Source organism: Durotheca rogersii (assembly GCF_024521655.1).
Source record: "Durotheca rogersii strain YMJ 92031201 chromosome Unknown GGS23scaffold_1, whole genome shotgun sequence".
NCBI classification, from domain to species: domain Eukaryota; kingdom Fungi; phylum Ascomycota; class Sordariomycetes; order Xylariales; family Xylariaceae; genus Durotheca; species Durotheca rogersii.
The window spans coordinates 1,689,972-1,703,336 of NW_026251232.1; the positions used below are offsets into that span (position 1 = coordinate 1,689,972).

The window sequence follows — 13,365 nt, forward strand, 5'->3', positions numbered from 1 at the left end:
GGGCAGTCTACTACGTCGGCATACCGACCGTTGCCATCGTCCCCTGCGGCGCCTCCCGCTCGCCGCCAGAGGCGGCACGGCCGCTTCGCAAGCTGCCACCTCCCTACCTACTTACAGCCCAGACCGCCAGTGAGCTGCCAGCCAGCCAGCCAACCGGGCAAATACGCCTGTCTATTGGCATCGACCTGCGACTGTTTCGCTGTCTCCACAGGGTCGAACTGTCGCGGCCTGGATTGGCCTGTTGCCCCCACGTGTGTATGGGTGTATGGGCTGGCTGGCGCCTGTGGGCGTCCCCTTCCCCCCGTGGGGGGTCTCGTCTCGCCTTGTCTCGTCTCGTCTCGCTCGCAGCGCAGACGCGCGCCCGTCGAAATAGGGGCCGACATCGCACCGACGACTGCTAGCTCACGCGTCGACGCGGTCTGCACCTACACTCCGCCGCGCTTGGAAAAGGGGGGGGAGGCGTCGTCGTTTTCTTATCCGACTGCCTCCACGGCCAAGGAAGAAGATGGGGACTGCTAAGTCGCGAGTGCGAATATAGAGGGGGGGGGGGGGGCAGCTAGCCTCTGGCGCCGCATGTGTATGTATGCCTATCGACGGGGAGCCTCCCCTACACCGCTCCAAGGGGCTGCTCTGCTAGGTGTCTTGGGAGAGTCAGCTCTGGCGTTAGGTCTACGGATTCCGCCAATCTGCGCTAGAGACGGGAAAAGCAAGGTTTTTTTTTTCCTTGATAGGGCGGGATCCATCCGGCTGGTCTTCGCGAGGTGGTACGTGGCTCGGTAGTAGGCGTAGTGGTGGTGCTGGATACTGCCCAGTACGTGTGAAGGGACCACGCACGCGCGAGAGGGGGGAGAGCTGCCCAGGGTAGCATGCATATACGGTAGTCAGTCCCCCCCCCCCCCCTTTACAGTCCTGGGTCTTGTAGCAGATCTATCAGAGGACCTGGCCGCTGGTGGTTGCCGCTGGTGGTGTCACGATCCCAGATTTGCTGCCATAAATAGAAACTACATCCTCACGCTGGTTGGTTTCCCCCAGGGGCTCCGGGGTGCCAGGTGACACGGAGGGTTACAGAGACTAGGAAGCTCATTAAACGTTAAGTGACGATCAATTTATTATTACATAGGCAAGAGACATGTAGACAGCAGTCTACCGACCTGAAACTCGACATTAGGGCGTAAAGCGTAGAGCACCCGAACCAGGGGAGTGGTATGGCTTGTCAGCAACGTAAGCCTGCCTATCTCCATGGGGATAAATTGGGATGCGACGACTAGAGAGAGCGGCTCTAGGGCCGAGTGCTTCATCCAGTTGAGATCGGCGCCCCAACTGCGCATGTTGTTTAGAAGCGTAAGCTCTCTACTCTAGCTCGCCGTTTACCTAAAGGGGGTTAAAACCCGCCTCCCAGGCGTAAACTCGACGACAGCCGTGAAAAGTCCGTCCGTATTAGCACCAAACGTGGCGACGAACTATTTCCCCTCCATCAAACCTGTATAGCCATGGAGAGAAACTATGGCACTTGCTCTCCTCAACATAACCCCTTCCACTCGTCGATGCAAAGTTGCTAGGCGGTACGTTCGTGTAAGACCTAGGTAGTCTTCACATGTGGCTTGTAGCCGCCTCCAGTGGGAAAGGGGTACGGCGGGCAGCCCCTGGCCACTCAACGAGGGTAGGCGGGAACTGCAACACCGTATCGTCGGGGATGGATCCGGCCAGCATATCCAGTCGCGAATTCTTCCTGCCGATGTAATCACCGGGCACGTCGAAACGGCTGTTCAGGTGCAATCTGATAGATGGGACATCCCCTGTCTGTAGAAAGTGGTCAAAATTGCCCTTAAACACCATGGGAACCACCTTCTCAGACTCGTAGAACCGGCCCTGGATGAATGTCTCGGGCTTTCTCGCGACGTGGAGAACCTTTTCCCACACTAAGTAGGATTCATGCTGTTGTCGTAATTTGTTCAGAAATGCCTTCTCGCGCTTCATGGCCGGCGTGACATCTTCAGGGCCGAACATCTGCGCTTCGGCGGCCGCAACCTCGCGTAAGATCCAGACGTCGCCCTCGAACCAGAGCTGGTCTCCTTGTTCCGCACTCTCCAGGAAGATATCCTTGATAATCATCACGGCACCGAGGCGGGTGTTGTCAAATTCGGGCTGGTCGACGCGAACTCGGACCGCCTCGTATAGGCTAACCTTTTCGGCACCCAGGAACACGCCACCGAAGCTCTGATGCTTTGATGTTGCGTACTGATTTAATCCCGGGTTGAATAGGGAGTAAGATTTGTCTACTCGGGACGCGGCTACCTTTGATGCCTCAACGATTAGCGATCGTTCTCTCCCAGCCTCAGAACTAATCATTTCCGGCGTCACCGGGCCTGGTCCCATGAGTCGCTGCACCAGCTCGGTTAGATCCTCTTGGGGCCCCGGCACACTGAAGGTAAAAAAGGGTCGCATATCCGATTCTAGAATTTCGACCTCCGGAAGGCTTCGGCGCCAGTACGAGAGAGGTTTTATTTGACTGGTTGACTGAGAGCCAGTGCTAGCATCGGCGGGCGTGTTTCGAAGAATCAATCCTAGGGAGAACTGTCTGCCGTCTGTCGTGTACCAAATGACCTCTCCCTGTCGATATACCGAGGCCTCATCAGGCTGGGGGAATAATACATTTACTGGCGTCCGGTGGGTATCGGCGATACTTGCGAGCGAACCTGGAGCGGAAGTTGGGATGATCATGGTTGATTGAGTCCGACTAGGGACCGGCTGCGCCTGAGCTCTGACATCAGAGGGGGGTCTGTTCGTCGGCGCATTGGACGAAGTAGCGGCAGGACTTCTAGCGACAGTCTGAGGATTGGCAGGTTGAGGACCGACAGGCTGCAACACGGCAGGTTGATGGACGGTGTTCACCGTACCGGCTTGAGGTGTGGCGATGTTGGCGGGACCAAGCCGGGGGAATATGGAATTGGCAGGGTTAACTCTAGCTGGTGGTGGAGCTCTGGCATTCAACAACGCTGCCCTGGATTCGGAAGCGGGTTTGCAGTGTTTGCACTGACAACCTGATCGGTCCTGGGGACCATTCAACAAAAACATCAAGTGGTCAAAGAATTCGGCAGCGGATCTGAAATTCTTGAGAGCCGGCAGCCTCGTCTGAGGAGCTTCAGCTGCTGTAGTGTCGGCCCTTTCATCGGGGTAACCATATAGGTAGTAGTCATATCGTTTACCTAGAGTGGCGTTGATCAATAAGCGAGGACATACAAGGGAAAACTGGAGCTTCGAGGATTAACTTACTCGTACCGCTTCGAGGCCGTCTACGGATGTGGTAGTGGGCTGGGAACTCGACAAGGACACCTCGACGGCCTAGATGATTCAGATTAGCATCCTTAAGTTGTTGAATGGTTGATGCTCAACTGACTTGATTGTGGATACATCTGGTCTCGAATCATCTCTCCCAACTTGGACAGCCAAGAGGCCGTGACAGAATCATCTCGTTTGTATTCCTCAGGGAAACGGTGCTCCGGGAATTCTTGGCCATCGCTCCATCGGACCACGAACTGCATGGGATCTCCAGTTAAAGAAGACATGGTGCTTTTGACAAGGGGAAGAAGCTGAAGCCGCAAAGCTAATAGTCGCAGTGAAAGGGACCAGAGATGTATGGGGCCGCAGCCTTGGTCTAACGAACTCTGCGAGATGGCAAATCTCGTTAGGAACAGCAAGTTCCTTCTCCCATTAGTCTCAAGGCTGACAGGAAGGGGTATTGGACGACGTGCAGTAAGAAGATAAATATTAGATGGGTGGAAGGTGATGTTGGATAGGAGAAACCAAACAGGGATAGCTGGGTGTCGAAAGGTCTGTTCGGCCAGTGGGCGAAAAGGAAAGAACAGAGTGAATGGATGAGAAGCATGGGCTTCTTAAGGAGATAAGTGAAGGGACCTCTGGACGTTTATCGAGGTGAGGTCGGAAGGCCCATGGAGAGATCGATGCCTAGATGTTTGAGTTAAGTGGACGGAAGCCCACGGTCCATATAAGCGCCATACACGGATACACAGAGGGTAACTTGTCGCAGTACTTGGGTGAATGGGTAGAAATCATTCAACAGGATGCACACGGAGTGGGTACCCTAATCACATACTTACTATTAACTAAAGAAGGGGATACTCATAGGTGCTTGTGCTGTTCAGGTCTTATGGGAGATGCTATGTTGGAGGCTGTATACCTGACCTCTTCCACAGGTAGCCTTGTTTAGGTATTTTATCTGTGAAGGGCGAGTTGATGAATTGAGATGGCTGGCCAGTCAGAAGTCTGGAACAAATCCGCAAGTTGCTAGGCTCTTTGCCCTACGCCACAAGGGGGGTTCAAATTTGTGGCTTGGCACCAGCATCCAAGAGCTTACCGCTTATCTAATTCAGGAACCGCAGGTTTAGGTGGGCACCTAAGCCACCTCCTTATCCCAGGTACCTTTTAAGTATCTGTGGCTCCTGTAGATTGTCCCCAGAAAACTCTCTTGAATATCACCAACAATGCGCTCGTCAATAGTGGCTCTCTTTTGGAATTTCTACTATACCTACTTGAAGACCAAGACTGCAAGCTTTTTCCCATAGCCAATCCGCATTCCTTACAATACACCCTTGCGTATCCATCGTCCATAGTCAGCTTTCCAGCCATTCCGACCAAGCCAATCATTCTCAAGGCTATGTATGCATTTCCTCAATGAAGCCGTCACCTTTCCGGTCGAGCGAGTGCGAGGTCGAAAACTCTACGTTTGAAAAGTAACTGTCGCTACTGACTGAAACCATGTCGCAAAGCAACGATCCCCGCCGAGATCAAGGGCAAATGCGTCGAGCTTAACTAGGCGCCGAAATTGGGGCTTAGCTGGATTGCCTAACGCGCGACAGGCTGCCCCCTTCGGACGACCGTTGGTTCCACCATGTTGAAAGTTGGACAGTCCCTCCCTCAGCCACATCCATCTCTCGCTGCTATCCCATCTCCCTCTTGATCATACTCCCGAGAAGCGAGACTTTGGCATATTTTCAACATGTCATCCCCTCTAGATTTTGAAGAGGACTACGACACACGCTTCCTCCTCCCCCAGGGTGTCGGTGACACGGAAGACGTCGAGCGATATAACCCCGGGGGCTTCCATCCTGTTCATCTGGGCGATAGATACGATAGCGGGCGCTATAGAATTGTGCACAAGCTCGGTGCTGGTGGCTTCTCTACCGTTTGGCTCGCGCGAGATGAGAAGGAAGACAAGTGGGTAGCTCTGAAGATTGTTGACTCTGAGCATTCAAATTCGGTTGGCGAAAAGAGCGACTTGAGCCGTCGCGTGACCTCAAAGTTGCTAGCCAGAGGAGCACAATTCGTGGTGGAGCATCAGCGGCAGTTCACTTTCGACGGACCAAATGGCCATCATCTATGTCTTGTCTTGCCTGTCCTTGGTCCATCAATGTCTGAATTGTCGTATAACTTCACCTGCCGGCCTACGCCACAGCTCGCTCGGAGAGTTGCCTATCAAGCCACAAAAGCGGTAGCTGATCTTCACTCAGAAGGCCTATGCCATGGAGGTAAGTTAATCTCTGCTCGCCTTTATTTAGTAAATTAGCTAACAATATGCTAGATGTAACAACAGGGAATATTCTCCTTAGCCTTTTAGATATTGGCCAATTTAAAGAAGATGACATTTACGCTCTGTTCGGTCGACCGACGACAGGGAGTCTGGAGACTGAGTCTAGAGAAGCGACCGGTCCTGAGGCACCACGATATATCGTACGAGGAATAGACTTTCTGTCTTGTTCAACAAACATCATTAAACCTAACATCAAACTCGTCGACTTCGACCAATGCTTCTCTGCCATGTCACCACCAGAGAAACTTTTAGGTACTCCGCTCGATTTCCTAGCACCCGAAGTCGCAGTCGGCCTGGCTGCTAGTCCCGCGAGCGATGCCTGGGCTCTTGGCTGTTGCATATTCCGACTTAGGTCTGGGGAGGGCCCTTTCTCGAGTCCTTTCGAGGTTACTTGCCCGGCGGACCTGATGAGGTACATCGTTTATACTCTGGGGGAAGATATGCCCCTTAAGTGGCAGGAAACTACCTTATGGGACTCTCAAGGACGACCGACTAAGGACCCTAGCAAGGGCGAATTGCATGAGCAGTGGTGGGAGGGCGACCAACGGTCCTTGCAAGATATGATTTGCAACATATGGGACGAACCGGAGAGCCGTATCGTCCAGACCGGCACGCCCAGGCCGGAGCGGAAGATTTTGTTTGAACGCGAGCACCAACCTTTTCCCTCATGCTTTTCGAAGATGGTATGGAACCCAAGAGCCGTCAAGGTAGATAATATCTATCTATCCGGCTACAACGATGAGTGGGATGCGCTGCTAGAGGCGCTGCCCAAGATACCGAAGCGCGAAGCTGCCCTGCTATACGACTTATTATCAAAGATATTCGTCTACGATCCGACAAGGCGTCCCACAGCCGAGGAGATGCTTAGCCACCCTTGGTTTCACCTAGACGGGCCACCAGACGGGCCACCAGACGGGCCACCAGACGGGCCGCCAGACGGACCATGAGTGCAGGTGGTTGGATGGCTACATCTTCACAAGCAAGCGAGTGCCAGCATTCTCACTCGAGTACCCTCTAAACGGCCAGGCGGAAGAGGCGGCTACTACTTCATTGTGTTGGCTGTGGAAGTGACTTGTCCTCGGCCGAGGGCGGTCGAAGTGGGTAGCGACGTTATTGGCTGACCGTGCACTCGCATTATGATTTGAACCTGGTTCTGGGCCAAGGTGCAAAGAGTCTCTAGAAGTAGCTCTAAAGTTGCCTAAGGGACAGGGTAGCGAAGGGTGTCCCAAATCCGAGACAATGGCAAAGAACAGAATTAGCGACGAAAGGGTAAAAATAATAAATAGCCCCCAGGTGTATGGCCTGATGGGTACCGACTAAAGCCGTAAGAATTCGCTGTCAGACGTTGGTTCTGATTACCTAAGGATGTACTCATACGTTGGCAGTCCTTTCTCATGTACCTTCGTACCTACCTATCTCATTGAGGTATACTGTGTTAGTTAAGAATATAAACTGTACAAACGCACAGTGTGTTGGTAGTTTCCCGTATGGCCTCCCCCCACTAGGAGCCGCGAGACCCCTAAAACCAGTAGCTTCAACCTCTCCCAATCCGGTTCCATCTTGGCCTGGGTGTAGGAAGACAGGAAACATCCTCAAATCGCGACGCTACCGCCGCATCCTCATCCAAACCCCCCCCCCACTCGCCGACGCCAGCGAGGATGTTGTCCTTCATACTAATACAGAACCGCCAGTAAGTCCTGTCCAATTCAACCTCAGTCCCCTCCCCCTGAAGCTCCAGAGCCTTACCGGCCCATCCGCCCGTCCCTCCTTTACGCGACACACACAACGCGCGCGAGACGCATAGTGAGAGAGAGAGAGAGAGAGAGAGAGAGAGAGAGAGAGAGAGAGAGAGAGAGAGAGAGAAAGAACTCCCGCTAACGCCAGGCGCCCGTCGGGGGGCGGGACTCGCAGGGGCAAGACGCGGCTGGCGAAGTGGTACGTGCCGTACAGCGACGAGGAGAAGATCCGGCTGAAGGGGGAGGTGCACCGGCTGGTGGCGCCGCGGGACCAGAAGTACCAGTCGAACTTTGTGGAGTTCCGGTCGTACAAGATCGTGTACCGGCGGTACGCGGGCCTGTTCTTCTGCGCCTGCGTCGACACCAACGACAACGAGCTCGCCTACCTCGAGGCGATCCACTTCTTCGTCGAGGTCCTCGACGCCTTCTTCGGCAACGTCTGCGAGCTCGACCTCGTCTTCAACTTCTACAAGGTCTACGCCATCCTCGACGAGGTCTTCCTCGCCGGCGAGATCGAGGAGACCTCCAAGCAGGTCGTCCTCACCCGCCTCGAGCACCTCGACAAGCTCGAGTGACCCGGCAGCTGCCTCCCTCCCCCGTGCGGGACCGATGAACTAGCGAGCGAGCGAACGAGCGAACAAGCGAACGAATACCCAGACGGACGGATGCGAGTTTTTCGACGGCATAAACAGAGGGTCGAGGAGAAGGTCTACGTATGTTGTGCGTGGGCGCGTGCGTATGTGTGTGTATGCGCTGGGTCGATAATATATCCGAATAACGAAGACGAGTTACGATAGGGAGGAAAGAGAGAAAGAGGGACGGACGCTAATGACCGGCTCCGCGAAGATACCACAGAGGGCGAGGGCGAACTAGGGCGGGCCGCGAGGCCGACCGATATAGGCCCGTCCTCCAGATGCATGCGGCATGTATATACGAACAGGTTGCCGATGAGTATATATTTACCTCTTTGCAGGATGAGGATATTCGGCGTTCTCCGGTAACGGTAGCCTTAGGAGTCGTGTCACATGGACCACAGGACGCGAGATATAATCGTACAGGAACTCCAACATCTACATTTGAAAGCTAGGGCTCTACAATGCCGCGTCTGTGTACATGTAGGGTAATCGGCATGATTTCCGACCTAACATCTCCGTCTAGCCACTCCCTTCCCCGAACCCTTACCACTTAATTACCCGAGAACGGAACGGAGTATGATGTCCATCCCGGCACGCGCGGTGGATACCGTACCGAATACACTTGAGGAGTCGAGTCTTCCGTGTCTCCCTCCCCGTATAAAACGCCTAGTTTTCCTCAGCCCTATGTGTAGAGGATGGAAGACCGTTTCGACGGCAAGGCTAGAAACCGTCTCCTTTGCTGTTAGCACGGCATCGACGCGTCAGTCAGAAAAACTTCGTGGCTCTCTTAGTCTCATAAGGCAGATACTTAACTGCAAGGCTTAGCCGCACAACTCCTCCTGTCCTGGTGTTCGCGTGAACAGCGTGTTCGACTCAGAGCAAGGCACCCCCGCCGCCTCCATATTTCTTTCGTCATCTTCCGCGTATATTACCTCGTTTACGGACCAGATAAGCAAGGCCTGTCAATGCAGGCCGCCGAAAATTCACAGCGATGGCGCAGTACACCCAGCATCGAGTAGGGTGGGTTGTGACGACCCAACTCCAATAGCAATAGCACAGCGCAGGTTCTCCAGGACAAATGCTCCCTGCTCGTGCTCAGCGTGCCCGGCGACCTCACCATCAACACCGGCGTCATGCTCCACCCCCTCCTCTTCTTACCGAGAGATGAAGGTACTTTCCAGAAGACAATCATCAGGTCTCTGTGCGCCCGTCCATCTCGTCCATCATCTGGACAGCGGTCTTTCTCTGGGGTTTGCGGTTCACGACGCAGTTCGACAGAGATTCTAAGATTGTCCATCTAGCATGATGAATCTTCGGCTCTCCTGCGGACCAGTCGGCGTCTGGGGACGAGGGATCCTTGGCAGCGGGAGCGGGAGCGGCTATCTGGGACCGCGTCGCGCCTGGATGCGGGTCGGTCATAAGGTTGTTGAGCAAGATATCGGCATCCCCTCGAGCCGGCGCGACGTTCCCAGCGATGCCTTGCACATCTCGCAGCGCCTCCTCTGCCACTCCGTCTCGATCCAGTCCGTAGGCAAGACTCAGCTGTGTTACAACAGGCTGCAGTAAGGGAGCACCGTAGTCTAGGAGAGGTGAATTTCTCAGGGTCTCGTTCGGCCCACAGGCTTCAGCGGCCCCCTTGCGGGAATATGCGATGGGGCTCGAGACACGATTCTCGCCTCGTCGACATCGGCTAAGGCAATGCTGGATATAGTGTCCTATATGTTGCAGGTCAGTGAGCAGGCTATTCATCGACTCGCTCGGAAGGCTTGCCTGGTTGATTGCAGATGCGGCAAACATATCCCTTGGGTGGTATGTTTACATTTCCGAGCGAGGGAGCCGGCTCCGTCTCCGGCGGATCCCTTATGACAGCACACTCTGCCTCCTCTATAGGCACGATACTTTTTCCGTCGACGTTGTCCTGGCCGCGGTTAGCGCGGCTGCTCTCATTGCCCACTTTGGTGGCTTTTGGCTCGGCACCACTGCCGGTGCCTCGCTGCCCCAGTGGGATTATATTGGCACCCTTCCCCTTCTTCTTTTTTATAGAGGATTTCGGTGGGTTCAATCTAGGCTTGGCCTCCTCAAATAGCCGTTTCAGGTCTCTTTCCACCATGAGATACCTGCGTTGGTTTGCCATGTAATCCGTATGGTTTCCGAGCTGCCATTCTTTGAGACACCTGACAACCTCAATTTCTCTGAATGGCTTCAGTTTCAGCTTCGTGCCTTCGAGTAGCAGGTCTACAAAATCTGACAAAGAACCATGTATGTCTTTTTTGGTATACTCGCAGAGCCACTCCGTGAGAATCTGCAACGCCACCTTTCGAGGCACATTGTGGGTGCCGGCACGCCTGAGCTTGTTGTCAAGTTCCTTCAGCGTGAGGTCCTCCAACTTGCGTACGCCCATGGCGCCTAAGAGCTGATGCTTGTCCATGACGGAGATGGATCTTGGTCGGGAGTGGATGCCAGCTTCACGGTAAGCTACCAACCTATGCTCTGTGTCCTCGACCGAGAGACGGGTGTCCAACTCTATCCCATTCCTCTATTTACCGATACGTCCAGCCTTTAAGATTCTTAGGCCCAGACGTGGTCGAGTGTGTTGACAAACTCAGTAGGCGGTATCTCTCTGGAGAAAGGGTGTTGGCGAGGATAGAACGAGACCCGGAAATTGCCTGGAAGCAGGAGGCAAAACAAGACAGGTAAACATGTAAGGCGGTAGATGAGAGAAGACCGGGAAGTGTAGAAAAGAAGGAAAGGAAAGGAGAAATAAGAGGGCGGCCTATGCTACCCAGATATCTGAAGTGGATTGTGTTGTCGAGTCGAGTCTGCGCGGCACTGTCTGGGTCGAAACCGGGAGCCGTCAGTACCTCGATATGACATAGGACAATGTCGATATCTCAATGTGGTGCGGTCGGCTGTGTTATCCTCCTAGGACGAAATACGGAATCCAGTTCCTACGATGTTAGGTGACAGCCGACTTCTACACGCAAGTAGACGATGGAAGGGAAACAGACAATGTATATTCGATACCCCTACGAGACGAGATATTCACTCGAAGACATGGGGACAGCTCACAAGGCGACCACCGATATATAAGGCAAGAGGTAAATATATAGGTATCGTGTGCGGCGCCGCCTGCCTTCGATAGGGGTACCTTTGGCATCAGACTGCGGAAGTACCTGCTACCAATGGGCATCTGCAATGATAGAGGTACCTACCTACCTACATTCTATCACATCCACTGCAAGAACTCGACGTTACCTAGGAGGTAGGTACCTGTCTAAGTAGAGAGAGGTGGGTACCTACCTCTAAGCTAAGAAATATCGGGTAACCCCTACCTGCTTCCTAACCTCCTTACCGTCAAGTAATCCAGCCTAACAGGTAGAGAGTACCTCTAGGTAGGTATCTACCTAGGTGCATCAGGCACACAACCTAGGTGAGAGGTACCTGTTATACAAAGGTATATGAGTACGTGCAAGCGGCCAAACCGTCCTTCCGTAACGACCCCTATTCCCTAGGTCGCAGGTCGGGCGCCGGTAATGTCCATCTCCAGGCCCAAAGGCGAGCAGCGATGGCTAAGCAGTAGTGGCTAAGTTCATGTCTGCTGCATTCAGGATCCCCCGTAGTATAGGCACGGTAGGTACCCGAGTTTGCAGCTTCAGGAGTCGTAGAGACCTTGCCGCTGCTGCAAAGACACTGAAAGCTATCTGGCTGTATTTGGTTGGTATCTCGGATAATGAGTGATACGGAGAATCGAGTCGTAGGCGGGGGGCTAGATGCCGCTGCCACGAGTCTGCCACGCGCCCCAGGCAGCCAACGTACGGAGGAAAACACGAACACGCCAACCAAGCAAGTGACGCGTCTCACAACAGCTTCCGAGGTCTAGGTGTCATCACCAAGCAAGCAAACCATCACCTACCGCTTCAGAGCGGCAAATCGAGCAGCCAATTCGTTGATTTCAGGTATTCCGTCACCCTTGTTGTCTCTCTTCTGGTCACCGCCCCCTTTTGCTATGCCGGCGTCCACCATTTTCTGACTAGGCTTCAGCTCCATCGAGTTCAGCGTCACTTTCGGACGAGGGTTGTCTGTGGAGGGGCTCGGCGGGTTGACGTGCAGCGGAGTGTTCTGTCCCAGGGATCGCGGTGGCGTCGCTCGGCTCAAGTCGTCCCGTTCTTTGGCAGCTTTGCTATCCGCGAGGAGGGCGGGTTCGGGGACCTTCTGTGCCTGGCCGCCGCTCGGGCCGTCGCCATCGCCGTCGTCGTCAGCGAATTTCGGGGGTTCGCCTAGATCTTTGGGCCGCTTCGGCCAGTCGACCCCGTAGGCTCTAGCAATCTCCTCCAGATATCCCTGGACGAGCTCCTCCCGGGGCGGGGTGACGCTGAGCTTCTTGATCACCTTCTCCGAGACCTTTTGGTCTGAGTTCTCCATAGCGGACAACACAAATTCTTTGCCGTACTTCTCTGCCAGGAGTATCCGCACCTGCTGCAACTCTTTAATTTCCGTCTTCGGCGCAGCATATATGACGCTCTTGACGGCTTCCTCCAACCCGGGGTCGCAGGTGTGGCCCTCGAGCAGGCCAGCGCGCGCCAGCAGCAATTCGCAGTAGAGCTCGAGGATCTCGTGCAGTTCGGTGGTGATGTCAGACCGGATGATATTCTCGACCCTTATCCTGGCCGAATCGATCTTCCCCACTTCCAGCAGCTGGGCCATCGCCCTCCTCTGCGTCTTGCCCATCGCTTCATCGCGCTGCTGCACCATGCGCAGCCGCGCGATGGACAGCTTGAGCTGGACTTTGAGCTTCGTCTGCGGCGTTGAGGGGCCGATCAGCTTGCGGACATACCACGAGGCTAGTTTAGTTAGGCTGCCTCCACGGGCGGACTTACGATCAGGTTCGCTGGCGGCGGCATCTTGGTTAGCAGTACGCAGCCCGGAGGCTCGTGTACTCTCTTCCCGTAGACGACGAGTTGGTGGTTCGAGGAATGCTGGGATAACGAAATCGCATTGACGTTGATGAGGTTGAACCAGGTTAGCACTAGCGTCGGATAGGCTGGGACTGCGCGCCTTGAAATTGAAGGGACGAGTCGTTGCCGGAACGAGCTTTGTAAAAGAGGCATTGCGCAATGCATATAGATTAGGTACCTGACGTTATATACAAATAGGCTATAGGTGCTCGGCGCGCCGAATAATGCCCGCGCAGTTAGCGGGTCGACGTACCTAAGGCAACCTACCTGGGCACCTATAGGTACCTAGAGGGAGTGGTACTGCTACTTAGCACGCGCTTGAGCCGTAGCAGCCGGCCGGTGGCGTCGCTTCGGGACGAGACCACTCGCGGAGTGCCAAGACACGTGCATAATGCCTTAGGGCCGGTTGCGACGCCTGGGTGGAGGAATGC

The 13,365-nt window shown here is 54.5% G+C and overlaps 5 protein-coding genes across 5 annotated transcripts; 2 read left to right on the forward strand and 3 right to left on the reverse strand.

Annotated features, from left to right (window-relative positions):
* Positions 1–1,083: 1,083 nt before the first annotated feature.
* GGS23DRAFT_544844 (uncharacterized protein) lies at positions 1,084–4,257 on the reverse strand. Its single transcript, XM_051514945.1, has 3 exons — positions 3,398–4,257; positions 3,274–3,342; positions 1,084–3,206 (listed from the first exon to the last, which is right to left on the reverse strand). Exons 1-3 carry the CDS (start codon positions 3,564–3,566, stop codon positions 1,591–1,593), a joined length of 1,854 nt encoding a protein of 617 aa, XP_051377007.1. The 5' UTR covers positions 3,567–4,257; the 3' UTR covers positions 1,084–1,590.
* A 760-nt stretch (positions 4,258–5,017) lies between these two features.
* On the forward strand, positions 5,018–6,555 carry GGS23DRAFT_602131 (kinase domain-containing protein; the record flags this gene model as incomplete). Its single annotated transcript, XM_051519286.1, has 2 exons — positions 5,018–5,546; positions 5,600–6,555. 2 exons carry the CDS (start codon positions 5,018–5,020, stop codon positions 6,553–6,555), a joined length of 1,485 nt encoding a protein of 494 aa, XP_051377008.1.
* A 711-nt stretch (positions 6,556–7,266) lies between these two features.
* On the forward strand, positions 7,267–7,919 carry GGS23DRAFT_602132 (AP-2 complex subunit sigma; the record flags this gene model as incomplete). The annotated part of the gene is made up of 2 exons (XM_051519287.1): positions 7,267–7,298; positions 7,520–7,919. 2 exons carry the CDS (start codon positions 7,267–7,269, stop codon positions 7,917–7,919), a joined length of 432 nt encoding a protein of 143 aa, XP_051377009.1.
* A 1,579-nt stretch (positions 7,920–9,498) lies between these two features.
* Positions 9,499–10,670, reverse strand: GGS23DRAFT_21037 (uncharacterized protein). The gene has a single exon (XM_051511881.1). The coding sequence runs from the start codon at positions 10,405–10,407 to the stop codon at positions 9,721–9,723; it is 687 nt and encodes a 228-aa protein (XP_051377010.1). The 5' UTR covers positions 10,408–10,670; the 3' UTR covers positions 9,499–9,720.
* A 1,218-nt stretch (positions 10,671–11,888) lies between these two features.
* On the reverse strand, positions 11,889–12,880 carry GGS23DRAFT_592085 (DUF292-domain-containing protein; the record flags this gene model as incomplete). The annotated part of the gene is made up of 2 exons (XM_051517830.1): positions 11,889–12,776; positions 12,857–12,880. The coding sequence occupies 2 exons, from the start codon at positions 12,878–12,880 to the stop codon at positions 11,889–11,891; spliced, it is 912 nt and encodes a 303-aa protein (XP_051377011.1).
* Between the last annotated feature and the right edge of the window lie 485 nt (positions 12,881–13,365).

What these genes read in the sequence shown, in the direction of transcription:
- GGS23DRAFT_544844 (XM_051514945.1), bottom strand. Translation starts at nt 3,566, where the DNA reads ATGTCTTCTTTAACTGGAGATCCCATGCAGTTCGTGGTCCGATGGAGC. An exon ending in CCAGATGTATCCACAATCAA is followed by an intron (nt 3,343 to 3,397) that starts GTCAGTTGAGCA and finishes TGAATCATCTAG; the next exon opens with GCCGTCGAGGTGTCCTTGTC. An exon ending in ACGGCCTCGAAGCGGTACGA is followed by an intron (nt 3,207 to 3,273) that starts GTAAGTTAATCC and finishes ACGCCACTCTAG; the next exon opens with GTAAACGATATGACTACTAC.
- GGS23DRAFT_21037 (XM_051511881.1), bottom strand. Translation starts at nt 10,407, where the DNA reads ATGGACAAGCATCAGCTCTTAGGCGCCATGGGCGTACGCAAGTTGGAG.